The sequence below is a fragment of the Henckelia pumila genome, chromosome 4 (assembly GCF_033568475.1).
Source record: "Henckelia pumila isolate YLH828 chromosome 4, ASM3356847v2, whole genome shotgun sequence".
Lineage (NCBI taxonomy): Eukaryota > Viridiplantae > Streptophyta > Magnoliopsida > Lamiales > Gesneriaceae > Henckelia > Henckelia pumila.
The window spans coordinates 11552057-11571719 of record NC_133123.1 but is presented as its reverse complement, the minus strand read 5'-3'; the positions used below and the strand labels follow the sequence as shown (position 1 = coordinate 11571719).

At 31.3% G+C, this 19663-nt stretch overlaps 2 protein-coding genes across 2 annotated transcripts; one reads left to right on the top strand and one right to left on the bottom strand.

The window, feature by feature from the left end:
- The first annotated feature begins 9083 nt into the window (after positions 1 to 9083).
- On the top strand, positions 9084 to 11772 carry LOC140867056 (protein RGF1 INDUCIBLE TRANSCRIPTION FACTOR 1). Its single transcript, XM_073272124.1, has 6 exons — positions 9084 to 9369; positions 9516 to 9562; positions 9675 to 9851; positions 9930 to 10004; positions 10102 to 10242; positions 11324 to 11772. Exons 2-6 carry the CDS (start codon positions 9560 to 9562, stop codon positions 11672 to 11674), a joined length of 747 nt encoding a protein of 248 aa, XP_073128225.1. The 5' UTR covers positions 9084 to 9369; positions 9516 to 9559; the 3' UTR covers positions 11675 to 11772.
- Positions 11773 to 18108: 6336 nt separating this feature from the next.
- LOC140894310 (uncharacterized) lies at positions 18109 to 19262 on the bottom strand. The gene is made up of 2 exons (XM_073302783.1): positions 18868 to 19262; positions 18109 to 18664 (listed from the first exon to the last, which is right to left on the bottom strand). Exons 1-2 carry the CDS (start codon positions 18985 to 18987, stop codon positions 18338 to 18340), a joined length of 447 nt encoding a protein of 148 aa, XP_073158884.1. The 5' UTR covers positions 18988 to 19262; the 3' UTR covers positions 18109 to 18337.
- Positions 19263 to 19663: the final 401 nt, after the last annotated feature.

The window sequence follows — 19663 nt, the reverse complement described above, 5'->3', positions numbered from 1 at the left end:
ATTAATTTAATTGGGCTTAGAATAATTTTTATTGGGCTTAAGTATGTTATTGGGCCAGATTTAAGTAAATGGGCTTGAGTGTTAGGGCCAGCAGTCCAGTACAATCCATGAGAAATTTGCATGTGTCCTGAATATATATTTAATTATTTTTATGCATTGAAATTATTTTAATATTTATATGATAGTAAGAAATTAAATTAAATATATATGAAGGACACACATTTTTATTTAAGTACATGCATTCATGAAATAATTTTATGCATAATTAAATGTTTAAGGTTGAGCAATAATAAAATATTTTATGTTAGAAGTTGAAGTAGTGTGACAATTTAAGGGGGATTCGTCCCCATATGTGAACTATTGAAGGGCAGTTTACTGCCAATTTAAGAGGTGATTCGTCACCGCCACGTAAGTTGGTTTTCACGCTGATCAGTATTTAATGTATGATTTAAGGTTACACTACGGATACAACCATGCGATGTTAGAAAATTAATTGCTCAACAATGTTTATGTATTATGTTATTTAAGTTAAGTTAAGTTATGTTATGTTATGATATTTTCAAGCATGCTCATTCATGTATATCTATGTGTTAGTATTTAATTATTTTAAATTATTTTAAACCCTTGTTATGTTAGCATGTTGGGCCTCTAGGCTCACTACACTGGTATGGTGCAGGTGAGTACGTTGAGGATGAGGTTGTACCCACCGGAGGCGAGGATGTATGAGCGGGCATGCAGTGACCCCCGTGACCGTGATAGATATCTGAGTCACATGCATGTTTTTGATTATGTCAGCACGTTACACATTTTATATTATTTTTCAGTGGTTGTGAGTTTTGAATATTTTATTGAATATTGTCAGTGCATGCAAATTTTAATCATTTTATTTATGCAGTATTTTTAATTAAATGTTTGACTCAGATATTTATTTTATTTTAAAGAATGCATTTTTATTTAAGTATTTAATTATTTATTTATTTATTTTTAAATCTTTTTATTCTGTGCATATATGTATGGGCATATATGTACATATTTTATTTAGTAAGTATAAAAAAAAAAATTCCGCATATTTATTTATTAATTATAGAGTTAGGGTCGTTTCATTACTAGGAAAAACCCAGTGGGATAAAAACTATAGTAAGAAAAAAAGAGTGCAGCCACGTAAACTCTCCCTCATGTTAACATGAGTGATTCTTCACATATTTCGTAGATTGTGCATCTCAATGTTGTATATATGCTTTCTGAATATCGTCGTGGGAAGTGCCTTTGTGAAGAGATCTGATGAGTTCTCACTTGATTGAATGTAACAGATATCAATATCTTTATTCTTCTCAAGCTCTTGAGTGTAGGAAAAGAATTTTGGGGAGATATGTTTGGTTCTGTCACTTTTGATGTATCCTTCTTTCATTTAAGCAATACATGCAGCATTATCTTCATATAGTGTCACAGGCTTCTTGTCTACTGTCAATCCACATGATATTTGAATATGTTTGGTCATTGACTTTAACCATACACATTCACGACTTGCTTCATGTAATGCAATAGTCTCGGTGTGATTTGATGAAGTTGTTACGAGTGTTTGTTTCTGTGAACGCCAAGAAATTACGATACCTCCACGAATAAATACATATCCGATTTGGGAACGTGTCTTATGTGGATCAGATAAATATCCAGCATCAGCATAACCAATGATACTTTGATTGGTGTCTTTTGAGTACAAAAGTCTCAAATCTGTTGTTCCTCGTAGATAACGGAATATATGTTTAATTCCGTTCCAGTGCCTCTTTGTTGGATATGAACTAAATCTTGCCAATAAATTTACAGCAAAAGATATATCAGGTCTAGTGCAATTTTCAAGATACATAAGGGCACCAATGACACTTAGATATGGTACTTCTGGACCAAGAATAACTTCATCATCTTCACATGGACGGAATGGATCCTTTTCTATGTTTAATGATCTTAAAACCATTAGAGTACTTAATGGATTTGATTTATCCATATTAAAATGTTTAAGGATCTTTTCTGTATAATTTGCCTGGTGAACAAAAATTCCACATTTTTTTTGTTCGATTTGCAAACCCAGACAATACTTAGTTTTTCCAAGATCCTTCATTTCGAATTCTTCCTTCAAGTACATCATAACTTCTTGAATTTCTTTATTCGTTCCAATAATGTTTAAATCATCAACATATACAGCAATAATTACACATCCGGATGTTGTTTTCTTGATGAAAACACAAGGGCATATTGGATCATTTACATATCCTTTTTTCATCAAGTGCTCACTTAGCCGATTATACCATATTCGGCCGGATTGCTTTAACCCATATAATGATCTTTGCAATTTTACAGAATAAAATTCTCTGGGTTTTGAACTTTTTGCTTCAGGCATCTTAAATCCTTCAGAGATTTTCATGTATATATCACTATCAAGTGATCCGTATAAGTAAGTTGTAACAACATCCATAAGACACATTTTCAAATTCAGACAATGCCAAACTAATTAAATATCGAAACATAATTGCATCCATAACAAGATAATACGTTTTTTTATAATCAATTCCAGGCCTCTGAGAAAAACCTTGTGCAACAAGTCTAGCTTTATATCTGACTATTTCATTTTTCTCATTTCGGTTTCGAATAAAAATCCATTTGTATCCAACAGGTTTTGCACCTTCAGGTGTGAGGACTATAGGTCCAAAAATATTACGTTTATTCAGCGAATCCAATTCAACCTGGATGACATCTTTCCATTTTGCCCAATCATGACGAGTTTTACATTCACCAAAGGTTTTTGGTTCATGATCCTCGTTTTCATTTATGATGTCACATGCCACATTATAAGAAAATATCTCATCAATATCATCTATATCTTTTCGGTTCCATATTTTTCCAGTATTAATATAATTGATAGAGATTTCACGATTCTCGTCAGTTTGTGGTTCTGACAGAACATTTTCATCATCAGGTGTTTCTTCTGGAATACCATTTTCTATTTTATGATCATCGTGTTTATCTATGCCTTTTTTTTCCAAGGATTTTTATCCTTGGAACCGACTGGTCTTCCACGCTTCAAGCGTTTTATGACATCATAAGTGTCTTCAATTTGTTTCTTTGGAATTTCAATTCGAGCAGGGGCATTTACAACATGTAAATATGATTTTGTTATCCCTTTTGTATCTGCAAATGCATCTGGAATTTGATTTGCAATTTTTTGCAAGTGCACAATTTGCTGTACATCTTTCTCACATTGTTTGGTCCTTGGATCCAAATGTAACAATGATGGTACATACCAGGTGATTTTTTTTCGATGTGTTTCTTTTCTCCCCCTAACATTGGGAAGATTTCTTCATTAAAATGACAATCAACAAAACGTGTTGTAAACACATCGCCTATCTGAGGCTCAAGATATCGAATGATTGATGGACTATCATAACCGATATAAATACCGATTTTTCTTTGAGGACCCATTTTTTATCATTGAGGTGGTGCAATAGGCACATACACCATACATCCAAAAATTCTCAGATGAGAAATATTTGGTTCTTTACCAAATGCAAGCTGCAATGGGAAGAATTTATGATATGCATTTGGTCTGATGCGAATTAATGCCGCAGCATGTAAAATTGCATGTCCCCATATAGAAATAGGGAGTTTTGTTCTCATAATCATTGGTCTAGCAATCAGTTGTAGACGTTTAATCAATGATTCAGCTAATCCATTCTGTGTATGAACATGAGCAACAAGATGTTTAATAGTAATTCCCATTGACATACAATAGTCATTGAAAGTTTGGGAAGTAAATTCTCCAGCATTATCAAGTCTTATTTTCTTGATTGTATAATCGGAAAATTGATTCCGCAATTTTATTATTTGAGCCATTAGTTTTGCAAATGCCACATTCCGAGTTGACAATAAGCATACATGTGACCATATGCTGGAGGCATCGATCAATACCATAAAATATCAAAATGGTCCACATGGTGGATGAATTGGCCCACAAATATAACCCTAAATATGTTCAAGAAATATGGGTGATTCTGTTTGGATTTTAGCTGGCGATGGTCTTATAATAAGTTTTCCAAGAGAAAATGATTTACATTAAAACTTATTATTCTGAAAGATCTTCGGGTGTTTCAATGGATAACCATGCGTATTTCAATAATTCTTCGCATCATTATTGAACCAGGATGTCCCAATCAATCATGCCAATTGATTAATATTGAAGAACTATTAACCACCATATTTGATTCGATTGGCCTTATATGTGTATAATGCAATCCAGTAGGGAGCATTGATAATTTTTCAACCACATATTTCTTTCCTGATTTATATGTGGTAAGACACATATATTTCTGATTTCCATCAATTATCGTCTCAGTATCATATCCATGAGAATATATGTCATTAAAACTCAACAAATTTCTTTTCGATTGTGGTGAATATAAAGCATCATTTATCAGAAATTTTGTACCATTTGGTAACAAAAATTGTGTTTTACCATAACCTTCAATCAAGTCTACAGGACCTGATATTGTATTCACCATTGTTTTTGTTGGTTTTATTTCCAAGAAATATCTTTAATCTCGCAGAATAGTGTGCGTTGTACCACTATCCGGTATGCAAATTTCCATGATATTATTTCCATGTTTGCTCATAGCATTTTCCATATCAAACTTCACAAAAATGCAATAAAGAAAAATTAAGTTCAATACAAATGCAAAATATAACATGCTTTATAATACAAGAATGCATGAAAAATACAAATTTGTTACAATCTAGTTCCACCAATCTTTAATCAATGTCTTCGAAATCATTCAAAAAATCTGCAGCATTGAAACTAGTTGAACCAATTAAATGATCACTATTTTCAACAAAATTGGTCTCTTTTCCTTTCCCCTTTGTTAATTCTTTATAGAGCTTACATAGGTGCTCAGGGGTTCGACAAATATGTGACCAATGTCCTGGATTGCCATATCTATAAAAAACACTCTCAGTTCTTTTTTGAGTGATTTTCATTTTCACTCGTATTTTCATGCTGCCTTTTTGGTGGGTGGTTCGTGACGTTCTTTTGAGATGAGTTATTGAAGTAACTATCTCGATTATTTTCATATCCACGGCCGCGACCACGACCGCGATCATTTTTACGTCCACGTCCACGTCCTCGACCTCGTCCACGACCAAAATATGGTCTATGCCTTTGATTTTGATTTTCATTTTTTATTACGACATTTGCTTCAGGAAATGTCGGTGATCCAGTGGGTCAGGATTGATGATTTCTTATTAACAATTCGTTGTTCTTTTCCGCCACAAGAAGACATGCAATGAGTTCAGAATATCTCGTAAAACCACGCACTCTATACTGTTGCTGTAGAGTTATATTTGATGCGTGAAATTTGAAAATATTTTCTCAAGCATTTTCATCTCTGTGACTTCAAGTCCACAGAATTTTAATTGCGAGACTATTCGATACATCGCAGAATTATAATCACTGACTTTTTTTAAAGTCTTGGAATCTTAACATATTCCATTCATCACGGGCGGTCGGGAGTATCACTTCCCTTATATGCTCAAATATTTCTTTCAACTCTTTTCATAAAATCATTGGGTCTTTTTCTGTGAGATACTCACATTTCAACCCTTCATCAAGATGTCGGCGTAAGAAAATCATTGCCTTTGATTTATCTTGTGAGGTTGATATATTAATTTCTTTGATGGTATCACTTAGACCCAATGACTCAAGATGCATCTCAACATCAAGAGTCCATGACATATAATTTTTTTCAGTGATATCGAGTGCAACGAATTCAAGCTTTGCCAAGTTTTACATGGTGGTACTAATGCATTTTATTAGTTAATTTTCATTAATATGACAATACAAAATAATGAAAAAATGAAAATTACAAGTGCGTATATAAATAGATAAAAAGTATGTGGTGGAAAATCGCTAGTGAGTACAAGATTCGTGAGCATGATGATCATAATCGTTATGAAAAATAGCCTTATAAATGCCATCATCTCCATCTTCGAAAAATCAAGTAAAAATATTTTGAGAGAAAGAGTGAATTTTGGTGTGATTGAAAATAAGTTTGAGTGAACATATTTATAGGCCAAAAACTAGCCGTTTGTGACCGTTGAGGGTAAAGAAAAAATCGAGTATATGTTGAATAAAAATTCGTGATAATGATGCAATGCATATAATGATAATCATAATTAAATAATTATGTATATCATATCACATTATTATAAGGTCAGTGTCGTAGACAGCTTTTTATATAATATTGTGAAATTATACCAATATAGTTAATATAAAGTCAGGTATAATATATCATATCACATTATTATAAGATCGGTGTCATAGACAACCTTTTATATAATAATATGAAATTATACAAATATGATTATATTGTTTAAGAACCTTAGAGGCTTTTTTACTTGTCGTATCCCTTACTGGGAGTGTGGGATGTCGTCTTAACATCCTCCCAGGATTTATAACAAGTTTTTAAAAAAACTTATTTTTTTTCATAACATGATATTATATATTAATATATACACAATAAAAACATATAAACAGTAAAATAAAAATTCTTACTTGTTGAATATTTTTGACTTCTTCTTGTATTTTGGAGCGTCGGATATTATAGAGAACCTTCGAGCGATCGTGCTGATAACGTGTTGTGAAAAAGTAAAAATTTACAGTAAAAAGTAAATACTCCAAAACTCAAAATATATCAAACTCTACACTTTATAATATTTTTCTCTCAACTCAATTGTATTTTTCATCACAAATGAAGACCTATTTATAGATCCACATTTGAGATTAGTCCAAAAATTAATATATCATCATCTACATCATCACAAACTCATTTTCCACATTTTACAACTCAATATTCAACATTCAACAATCAATATTCAATATTCAACATAATAATAATAATATATTTTTCAACACAAAGCTTTTACTTATTTTCTTTCGACATGAGAATTTATGGTTTGTATTTTTCATGTGAAACGTGAAAACTTTTAAGTTAACACAATAGTTTACAAATCACGTTAGTCAAATAAATCATACTAGATAATACGTGCACGATAGATTTGACCATGAAAATATTGATAGAAGGAACTGAACTCGTAATTCACTTAACAAATGTTTCGTCTGTTCCACGAACTAGTAGCCTCGCTCAGATAAAATTTTTTTTTTTACAGTACAAGTACAAATAATCAATTACAACAATTAATGAAAATGTCTGCACAATCGACGAGACTTAAGCATTGACCCGAGACTTATTTATCTCGAACAAAAAAACTACTTAAATCTACTTAAATAAATTAAAAAAATTATTCACAATCAACTATTCACAATCAACAAAAATCGAACCTAAAACCAATTGGTGTTAAGATCTCACCCTTAACCATTAAGCTAAGGGCTTGTTGGCCGTCGGATAAGCTTTTACTTGATTGCTCCAAAGGCTGTATCTTGACCAATCGTGTTTTATTTCCATCAACGGCCCACATTTATTGGAATTAAATTTCCTTCAATACAATCCTTGCAGCTATCCAAATCCAATCCAATCATCCTCAAGATTTTCCTGAACTATTTCAAAACTTTATGTTCCATGGAACAGTGTTTTGGATCTCGTTACTGTGCAACAAAAGCATCACTTTATAATTATATCAACAGCAAAGTAAGATCAGGATTTTTTTTTTTGGATTAATAAAAAAAATTAACCATTTTGATATGGATATTTCAGTTCTGCTTAAATACACGTCATATAATTAATTTTTAAGTATGGGATGTAGTATCATATATTTATATCCACGATATAAGTATGACTAGAACCGCTCATATTTACAATGAAACATAACATTTTTCAGATAAAAACTAATTTTTTTTATGCATAGGTAATAAGAGACTCATCAAACAAATTAATCATTAAAATCATCTCATATGAATTTTTATAAAAAAATTTTAAAAAATTAAGATGCTATTCATTAAACCGCTAGAAATACACAAATCATAGTTTACAACTGAAATAAAAAATAAGGACAAAAATCCTTAAATTTTTGTGGGTCCTGAAAAATCTATGAGTAATTAAAGAGTGCGTAATTTGATTCGTTGATCTTCGGCAGTAGCGGACAATCCATTTAGAGGATGTTTGGAAACACTGACCGGTTATATATGATATTATAGAAGAATGCTGTAATTGATTAAAAAAATAAGACAAAATAAAAATCAGGCAAAAATAAATAATAGAGTTGACGATAAAATTATTTAGAATACAACACACAATTACACTTGAAAATTAACCCGAGAAGGCAGAAATGTCGCTTTCTTGTGTGTTGTCTTTTAGCAGCTCGTCATAGAGGGAAAGGGATATTTACTGGCTTTGCCTGCAATTCATCCAACTACACGTACGTACCTTATATTATATTATTTAGCAAAGGGTTTTATTTACCACATGTTTATTAATTAATTAACACGAAACTTTACTATATACAAAATCACACTTATGTAAAAATAAAATAAAATTGTATTATAAAGGAAACAAAATTCCATTATTGTTTCAGAACAGAACTTTTCAATAATGAGATCAGTGCATGGAGTTATCAAGTGCAAGATTTTTATCTCGAATGATAAATAAAATTCAAGTTTAATATCTTCACTAATTTTATATTACTTCATTGAATTTAAGCGCATGCTTTCCCGAAAAAAATTCTTTATTAAACGAATCATTGCACGGGAATTCTCTTGAACTCCTTTTTTCCAATATATTAATGGTAAGTCCAATTACTACTAGAATATCACATTGTACAAGATAAAACCTGCTATACACTTTTCATTTCTAAGTCGATATATGTGAACTTGTTGTACGTGGTTTGTCTAATACGATTTATCAACATGATTTATTCGATTAAATCATGATGTACTCTTGTTCTAAAACAGAGTACATGAGCAAAAGGTCACGTGGGAATAAAGGGAAAAATAACGAAATGTTGTTCATACTATATATTATATAAAATCAGATGAGAAAACCCATATTATCGGTTATCACTGTGTACGAGACAAAGAGCAGAAGATATTGGTTTGGTACAAATAATGGGTAGTGGTAGTAGTAGTAGTATAGTACCAAGAAAAATTACAGATACAAAATAAAACAACAAAAACTTTAAAATTAATGAGGCCAACCCCCTCCATTCCAATTCCTGTTTCTGTTCCTTTTCCTGTTCCTTCATTGGTAACAGTAAACACCACAAAGTCTCAGTTTTTGCAGGCGCGCGCCGCTCTACATTTCCCATCCCATTCCCCTCAATTTATATATATACACAACACACACACAAAAAGAAAAACTAGCCTTTATGAATGATGTATGTGTGCAGCCATTATATATTATATTGTTGTTTTACAGCGAAATCTCTCTCTCTCTCTCTCTCTCTCTCTCTCTCTCTCTCTCTTTCCTTTTTTTTTTTCTCCTGATATTCTGATCATGGGTTCCCTACATCTATAATTGTAGTATAGATAGATTTGCCCATATTTCAAACCATTGAATATCAAGTCATGGTGGGCTCCTCTCCTTTCCTCCTTTTTTCCTCTCTTTTTCCGATCACTGATTCATTCCATTCCAGTAAATTAATCAAGTGTGTTGATGGAACTTTGGTTCTCTCGTTTGCAGTTGGATACTTCGGAGATTCCCAGGTGGCTTATGGCCCTTCTGCGGGAGAAATTCTTCAACGCTTGTTTGATTCACGAGGATGCCAAGAAGAATGAGAAGAATGTTTTTTGCTTGGATTGCTGTGAGGGAATTTGCCCCCACTGCTTCGTTCATCACCCTTCCCATCGACTCTTGCAGGTGTGTGTGTCTAATTTACGTGATCCGATTACCATAATTTATAATGTACGATTTGATTGATTTGGTTGGATTTCACAGATACGGAGGTATGTGTATAACGATGTTATAAGGCTGGGGGATGCTGATAGTTTAATGGACTGTGCTCGAGTGCAAGTAATTTTATGATTGAATTCTCCATTCTTGAATCTGATTTCGTGTTGTGTAAATGCAAGTTTGCGATTCTTTTTAGTTAATGTTTTTTTTTTTGCAGTCATATACGACGAATAATTCGAAAGTAGTGTTTTTGAAAGAGAGAGCACAGTCGAGGGCAGGCAGAGGCGGCGGCAGCTTGTGCTTCAGTTGCGACAGGAATCTGCAAGAATCCTTTCTCTTTTGCTCTCTTTCTTGCAAGGTATTATTATTTTTTAATTGGTTCATCTTGAAATTTAATTGATTAATTAATTGTCTCAAATCTTGGTGATTTTTGGAATTTTGATTTCAAGTACTATTAAGTACCGACCCATTTTATATATTTTATCTGTTGGTTTTTCTTAATTATTGTTAAAAGTTGGGTTTTATTGATCAAGTGGGAAAAGAATGTGAGAATTAGTTGAAATAGTGGGTAAATGATGCAACACTCTCGAAGCAAGGAAAATGGAAAATTACCTCCTGATATAAAATTGAAGGAAAAAATAAAAGATTCTTGTTTGATATTTTGGTTGAATTTGTGTTTTGATATGAGAAAATGCTGACTGTGAAAAGTGTATCAATCTCGAGGCAAATGCTTTGTCAGGTTGCGTTTTATGGCGTTTCCTGATGTTACTTTTAGAAAATGTGTCTTCGAGAAAATGGATTCATTTGTTTAAAAAAAAAAAGGAAAAAGAAAAAGGATTCATAAATTTGATGTACATTGCTAACGGTGTAATTTGGTTATTTATTTCTTTGAATCGATTGGTGAGAGAGATTTTACAAATTGGTTATATCGTGTTATGATATGACATGTTGATGTTGTATCGTTTTGGAAATTGTGAAAAATTAAAGTTCTTAACTTTTTTTTTAGAAAACAAGAAAAGTAATGGGAATGAATGCGTGGAATTCAGTTGTATGTGTTTGGTCTTAAAACACTCAAAATCCATTGAGTGAAAGTATTTCGAATATTCTCTTTTTTCATATTAAGTAAATGTTTAGAAAAATAATTTTTTTTAAACAATCTCTCATTTTATTTTTATTTAATGAAAATTTTAATAAAATAAAATAATGTATAAGTAGTTTATGATATTCATTTAACATAGATAAATTGATCGAAAAAAGTATTAAATATAGCTTAAATGAAAGAGACGCCAGAGTAAATTTTGTGTTTGAAAGTTTGGATTTTGGAACCACTTATAACTTTTTTAAAAAAAATATTTGAAAAAATAAACCATTAAAAGTTATGCACTCTCAAGTGTAATTTTACCTGTCTTTATCAAAATTTAGTTTCTTTGATTGCACAGCTTCAGCACGTACTGAGAAGTGGCTGCGAAGTTTCGAACTATCTCCGCAAGTGTGAGTTTCTTGCAATGCCTGAACCGGGTTTAGACGACGGCCAAAGGACACCCGATTCAGTGCTAGAAGCCACCGGTCCGGGAAGTTCAGACTCCGGTTCCGACTGCGTCGGCCCAACTAGTTTACCAGGTGGCCCCGCCATCACCTGCACCGCTACCACGGAGATCGTGAGGAAGAAAAGAAGTAATCTCACTGGATTCCGGTCTAATTACAGTCTGGCTTGTGAACCGGTTTCAGAAGTATCCGAAGTGATACTGAGCCGGAGAAAGAGTACCCCACATCGGTCTCCATTTTACTAATTTGTATAGGGAAATATATTGTGTATGGGATGAAAACAAAGGGTTGGGGGCAGATTTGGTAATTCGTATCGTATATCCAAATATGGCATATTATCATTCTTTTCGTTCACCCCCTCCTAATCGATCGGTTCGACTTTTTATTTTAATTTTTTCGATATACGGTTAAAGAAATATATAATCTGATATCCGAATTGTTTTTCTTCGATTTGGTCGTCTACTAAATCGATTTGATTATTTCGGTTTTGATATAATTATTTTAATTAATATTATAAATATAATTTAAAATATAATATGTTATTTTTAAATGATTTTTTTGTAAAATCTTTTAATTCAAAATTTAAAAAAATTAAATAAATAATAATCAATTATAAATTATAAAGATGACTTTTTATTCATTAGATATCATTTTCAAAAATATATAATATAAACAATTATATAAATAAAATTATTAATTTAATAAAAATTTGGTTTTTTAGGTTGGTTTGGTTTTGAGATATATAATTCGAAATCAAACCAAATAAATTTCGATTTTAACATTTATATCCGAATTTTAAATTTCGGTTTTCGATTCGGTTCGGTGTTAGGTTTTTCGGTTTGAGTTTACAGTTTTTTCGATTTTATCCGAAATTTGAACACCCCTATCCTTTGAGACCTTTTGTGCTATTTAGGAGGGAATATAGTCAAAATGGTCATGTAAGTTTGCTCATTTTGTGTTTTGGTCCTGTAAGTATTTAATTTTGGGTTTTGGTCCTATAAGTTAAGTTATAATTGGTTTTTAGTCCTTATAATTGATTTTTAGTCATTTTTAATAAAGTGTTGATGTGACATCAGAAAATACCGACGTGACAACTAAAAATGTTTAAGTGGCATTGAGAAATCATGATGTGTCTATTGTGGCATCAACAATTAAATGTTACGTTTTCAAAATCGGATCGTACCCACCGGTTCGATCCGGAACCGGTCACTGATTTGATCCGAAACATTTTCAAAAACCGTTTTAACGATTGAACTTGCAGAACTGGTCAAGAACCGAAAAATTAGTTTTCGTTTTTTTTTCAAAAAATTAGTTTTTTTTATTTTAAAACCTATGTATATACATGATTATTTGAAATTATATCCTCGTTAAAAATATTATTTATTAATATTAGAGTTTATAATTTTTTAAATATATTTATATAGTTATTTAGTTTTCAAACTATGATAAATATATATATATATATTTATTTATTTATATAAAATTTTCAGGTTTTTATAATTTAAAATATATTATGAATTATATTATATTATATAATATAAACAGTTTTTCGATTCGACCGTCCGGTTAAAACATTTAACTAGTTGGACCGCTTTTTTAAGTTAGATTCGTTTGATCACCGGTCCGGTTATAAATTAAAAACATTGCTTAAATGAAAAAAGACTAAAAACCAAAATATAACTAAACTTATAGGACCAAAATCCAAAATTTAATAATTACAAGACTAAATCACAAAACAAGCAAACTTACAGGACTATTTTGACTATTATCCCTATTTAGGAAGACCCTTCGAATTTTGAATCACCAATTTGACCTCTTCTTGTAGTTTTTGTCAATTAAAAAGTTGAGTTGGCAATATATCTTTACTATTTTATAAAAGTTGAGTCATGATAAAAACTAATTTTGGTGTGTCAAATCACACCAAAATATGTTTTCCCAATTTCACCCTAAACCTTGTGTTATGAAAAATTAAGTTTGAGGGTTTCGTAGTAATTTCACTTAAATTTGGTTACTTATTTTGTGTCTAAAAATGTAAAACCGCTCAATGTGTAGTGATTAGTGGATTGATTTAAAATTTAAAATTTAAATAACCACCCAACTATGTAGTAATTAGTAGATTGATTTAAATCTTTGTTTCACAACTTCGGTGCTATAAAGCTCATGGGGCATGCGAAACCAGTCTCACGACATTTTCCCATGTAGAATCAACGTACAACAATTATAGCAGGCTCCCAACTTGAGATCAACAGTTAGCTCTTACCATGCACGGATTCATTGAATTGGGGAAAAAAATTTATAATTGCCGAGAAACGATACAATTTGAATATCCAAGATACTTTTGTTTATTTTATGGCTTGGAAGACCAAGAGTCAATGCCTTCCATAAATCCTCTGCTTTTCAAATACATTAACTACTTGTAACAATTTTTTTTTTTATCCTACTAAATTTATTCTTCAATACCTATATGTAGCCTATAGCGTTAATTAATTATTTTCGAAACAATCAAGGGGTTGGTTGATGTCCAAGTTGGAGTTGGGCGCCGGTACGCGTGTTTTTAAGATACTTTGTTCTTATTTGCAATTATAATGTCCTTTTATCAATGATTTGTTTTCGCTACTTGTTTGATCTACCAATTTACATCGTACGCGCCACATCAATTCAATTAAACTTTGCAATTACTCGTTAGGGTGTAATTTCACTGATTTGTACCCATACTTTTCAGCGTGTTAATTAAAATTACACTTGAGGAGATGCATTGAAAAGCCATGGATTTCGATGAATTTCTAAGTTGGTTGGAATTGAAAAGTGTTCTTATTGAAAAATCAGTTATCAAAATTTATTAGAATGTGACTGATAACTTAAATAGGTGTACTGATTATATATACTAAATTATAATGTCTGGAATTGGATCTAACATCTTTTCGGCATCGACACGACATATCAGGCTTCAATCTAAACTATGGTACTATTTTATTGAATTAATGACATAATTATAAATAACAATAATGCTGACCAAAAATAAATAATAGCACACAAATAATACTTTTACTATTGTGGTTTCCGAAGGGAAAAATAAGAATTTAATATATTCCGATATCATCATCGTTTCATCCACCAAAAAAGAAAAATCAACCATCAATATCTTAAAATGAGATCGCACAGAAGAACGATTCCATTGCAGAAACTATAATTAAAAAAAGGAGGAAATTACGATGAATCTGCCATTTTAGGTTCTGGGTTAGTGGAAGATGTCTCCTGAGTAGTCTTGCTGGTGGGCTCGGTCTTGGTGTAGGTTCCTCCGACTCTTTCGTACGCCTTTAGGAACTCATCTTTGACATTCGGAACGTCGTAGTTTTGGGCGATGTATGCGCCGCCGATGAGGCCCAGCATCAACTTCATGCTTCCTTTGAGAAATCCCATTTTTGATCGAATTCTGCCTTTGATTTTGATTGATTTCAGAGTGTAGGGCGATGATTCTGTAACTTTGGATTTATGGGTTCTTGGTGTCTTCTTGACCAAGAAACCTAAATTATTATTATTATTATTATTTATTCATATATATTAATATCAATATTGGGTTATTATTTTTTGGGATAATAATAATGAAATTATATACAAGGGCGCGTGTTTGTTTCCCCTTCTCCAAGACTCGAGAAATAATAATTTTAGAATCGATAAAATAATAATTTTAGAATAGATAAATTGTATTTATCTCAAAATTCATTAAATCGTTTCATTCGCAATAGGCTTCTCATTATCGCATATTCATTCTCAAATAATGTTACGTTGCATTAGACTAATTATGATGGGCCCAGAAACCCGTTGTAAGTTGTAACCTATGGTTGACATACAAATAAAGATTTAAGAGACCTAAGACTTTTTTTTTTTTTTTTTTTTGCAACATTCTATTTTATGTTAATAATTAGTTGTTAGATGTATCAAGAAATCAACTGTTTTTTGCATCATAATTATAAGTCTATCACACAAATACTTACTATAGTATTATAGCTAAACCCATTAGAAAAACTAATTTTGGTCATTTTAATAGATTTCAAAGACAAAAAAAATAATTTATCATTCAAAAACTTCCCACTTCCTCTCCTCACTATCCAATCATCCTAATTTATAATTATCACTATCTCATTACCCATTATCCTAATTTATAAATAAATTTAAATTTATAAAAATATATTTTGTTCACACGTTCTTCGCTGTACAAGTTAAAACTATTCACACGATGATGTTATAATAATATTGCAAGAAATGTTGTAGAGATTTTTTTTTTTACATATATATATGACTCTTACCAACATGTTTTTTAGCAATAAAATTATGTACTTGTTTACATCAAATTTCCAAAGGAAAAACTGTAAATTTGGTTATGTATGTTTGCCACTTTGCGATTTTGATCTTTTATGTTTTCATATTTTAGTTTTAGTTTTGTATGTTTTGATTTTTGGCAATTTCAATATTTTTTCTTCGAAAATGCTTACGTGGAACCATACACGTCAGCTCCACATCGGATAAAGGACTAAAATTACCAAAAATATAAAGATAACAAACTACAAATAAAATATGAAAACATAAAGGAAGTGACAAACATACAGGACCAAAAAGAAATTTTCCGAACAAATTTTGCAAGATTTTATTGGCCACACTCACGTGCGAAATATTTAATCGAATATAAATCGCCAATGAACATAAGTTCTAATTGCTTATTGGTTCAATAATTATTCCCCAAAACTTTTCTCGTCCATTTGAATTTGAGGAATCCTACATACATCTTACATTCTTACTACTTGTATCACAGTTTGGTTGACGGGATTCAAAAGATAATAAAAAATATATATAGTTGTGTATAATATGAGTGATAAAAAAAAAACATATATAAAGAGTTTACATATAATATAGTATACATGATATGTGATATGTCGAATATCAACACTTATCTTATCAACCACATTAAACAATATCGTATTCTTTAATTGGTTTACCATACTTTTCATCGATATCTTTTGTTTACACTTTCCTGTGTTGGATGGCTTTTTTGATGTTTCCACTTCTCAGGACTAAATTTTTAGTTATGCTATCGAATCAATTATATATTCATGGTTAATTTCAAGCTTTTGTCTAGCTATCTTTCAATTTGTTTCGATCGCAAATACTAATGCGTGTAAGGTAGTGTTTGGAATTGTTTCCTAAAATTTGTTTTGAACTGATCAAAAGCACTTTTAGGAAGCAATTTCAAACACTATTTAAGTTCTTGAAACTTAACACCAACAATTGATATTTGAGGCCACCAGTTTTAATTCGTACCCAAAATGGCATTCCTTTATATAACAGAAGTATTTCATCCTGGTTTTTGTAAACGGCCAACGCAGTATTTACATGTGGTTTCGGATTTAATTTGTTTCCTTGACATTAAAGAAGTGCTAAAACTAGTGCTTTTCAATTTGTTAAGTACTTGTTAATTCAACTCTTTTTTATATTGTCTCCATGTGAATTTTGACAAAAGACCATCACAATTTGATATATATAGCATTGCCTCCACTTTCTTGAATATGTTATATATTTTAGTTATAAGATCGTGCATGTGTTGTCTCCACTCAATTCAAATTTTCACAATCGTATCATATATATAATAATATTATTAGAAGGCGTACAATTAATTACTAACGGATATAATATCGTTGCAATTAACCTAACTTATGATCTCACATGTTACAAGGAGAAAATGTTCAAAAGGTGTATATGTTGATAATCTTTTTGAGCCTTTTGTTCGGGTAGAGAAAATGTCACACTCATTTCCAATATTATATATTTTGCTCGATATCTCCTTAATTTTTGGATCAGAAAGGTGTACTTAATTAATAAGTTGATTTCATTATTTTACATCAAAAGGGCTGCATCGGTATTTTCCAAATCAAAGATGGAAACAGCTTTGAATTGCTCAATCTTGTGTCTCGTTTTTGTTTTTATACGAGTGCTGAAGTTGACCATCACAATTTTATAATCAAAATATGGGAACCAACGTAAAATGTCTATATATAAAACAAATCAATTTAATTTGAATCTTGTGAAAATTAAAACTCGGCCTGTTTAAATTTATTTGAAACATTTGATTAATTAATAATTGCTGACAAAAAATTATGCCAACAAAACACTACTTGGAATTTTTTTGTACGAAGATTGAAGAATTTCTAGTAAAAATATTTGCCATAAGTTTGATCCCTAACGCCTATATATATAACTGGATAATTCTCAAGGAAGAATCTCTACAATGCACAAAAATGGTTGCAGAAACCCCATATGATCCAACGATGGTGTTGTGCAGAATACCAAATCCAAAACCATAATTCTTGTTTTCATGCAACAACCATTTAATTAGAAGGAAGATGCATGCAAAACCTAACTGATGAGAAGATGAATCTCCGATAAGGAAATAAAGTCGTTGGCTATCGGAATAATATCAATATCGAGTAAAAGTACAAATTGGATGAAGAATTGGAGTCAATAAAAACTCAAGACATTCTTATGAATACTTAAAAAATCAAAACTGATCTCAAAATATATAAAAGTGAGGCATGCATGATTATAATAAGGACATCATGTCTAAGAACTTGAAAGCATTATACAATAAATTATATATATCATGTAAAAATACCTAGAGACCCACCCGCCTTATCACTAACCAAGATCAATTTTAGTCCTCTTAATTAATATTTCCCAGATACAATCCCATCCCTACTGTTAAAAAAGGTAGTGAAATATATAAATACACACTACAAATATTGACTAGCTACTCATTGCTTTTATCAATTATATATCAAGATAATTAATAATACCTCAACGTACACTCAAGTTCTGATCAAGAGGTATATGTATGTGATATATATCATTGATCAACATCAGTTGTGAATCGGAGGATGAGTTTTCGGCGGCAAATAATCTAAGTTAAACCCTGGTTCAGGATCTTCTCTTTTCTTGTTAGGCACCTTCCAAGATACACTAGCTAAAGACTCGTTTTTTCCGGAATCCGGTACATGTATCTGATCGCCTTTCGCCTTTGGATCATCCTTATTTCCTCCGTCTTTGGAATTAGCACTGTTAACCATAATCACATCCTTGGATTTGTACTCCTTTTTCGCCCCCTCGGATACTTTAGGTAGTGAAGAGTACTGCTTGTCATGTTGACTCAAAACCCCCGTGTCATTCAACTTCCCAGCATTATTTTCCTGCATATAACCCTAAATCCACTTAATATATACTTTCAAAATCATCCACCCACACCGGAGCCTCGAGTTGATTATGATGTTAAAATATTGTCGAATTTAAAAACCATATACTTGTGACACACTGTTACTTCTTCATTACCAAATAGGAATATAATTAAAGTGTAGAAATGAAACAAATATAAAGCACTTGAACTTATAATTACCTGTCTTTTTGAGTGAAAGTGATCCTGTGTAGGCTCCTTATTCACCACTCCAAGACTTCTAGCATTACATGCATGGAATGAACACAAAAGAACTAATACAAGACAAGATATGTGCGACATTTGAAGGAAAAAAAATATCTCTAAAATACTCTAAAGCTTCTCCACAAGATAATTAGATGAAATAGTTCGCCTCAAATCCGTATCGAAAACAATCCATACAAGTGGTTTCTGTGCCAAAACACATTGAAGATCAAACGAAGCTGGTTTTGGAGGGATCAATTAATTGGTTTTCTGAATTTCTTGGTAACATGCAGGTGTATGAGATTGTGAAAATTTTAGACACATATATATGGGTGGCCGGCCAACAACTTCTTGCGTGCCCGATTGGAATTGGGAACCCGAGACTTTACAAGATCCCCCGCCAAACAAGAAGAAGCATACATATATATATATGGGCTTATTCTTAACTACACGGATGTGTAATAATATAACAAAAACCAATCACTTATATACACGAGTATTGATTAAAAAAAAAGACGTAAAATAAGAGTAAATTGCAAATTCAGCATTTTTTTTAATTAATCCCCTTGTATCTTCTAAAACCAAACGTTACTAGTTTTTGGAAACGTGTTTATATTTGATATATATAATATATAGTTACTTAATGGTCATTAAATCTCCCTTTAATTAACAAAATAGCATATCGATTTTTTTTATTATTCATGATTTAAAGGGATTTAATTAGGCCATGAAATAAAGTACGTAGAGTATAATTCTGTGCGAGAAAGAACAAGAA

What these genes read in the sequence shown, in the direction of transcription:
- LOC140894310 (XM_073302783.1), bottom strand. Translation starts at nt 18,987, where the DNA reads ATGTCGCACATATCTTGTCTTGTATTAGTTCTTTTGTGTTCATTCCAT. An exon ending in ACTTTCACTCAAAAAGACAG is followed by an intron (nt 18,665 to 18,867) that starts GTAATTATAAGT and finishes GGTTATATGCAG; the next exon opens with GAAAATAATGCTGGGAAGTT.
- LOC140867056 (XM_073272124.1), top strand. An exon ending in TGGACTGTGCTCGAGTGCAA is followed by an intron (nt 10,005 to 10,101) that starts GTAATTTTATGA and finishes TTTTTTTTGCAG; the next exon opens with TCATATACGACGAATAATTC. An exon ending in TTTGCTCTCTTTCTTGCAAG is followed by an intron (nt 10,243 to 11,323) that starts GTATTATTATTT and finishes TTGATTGCACAG; the next exon opens with CTTCAGCACGTACTGAGAAG.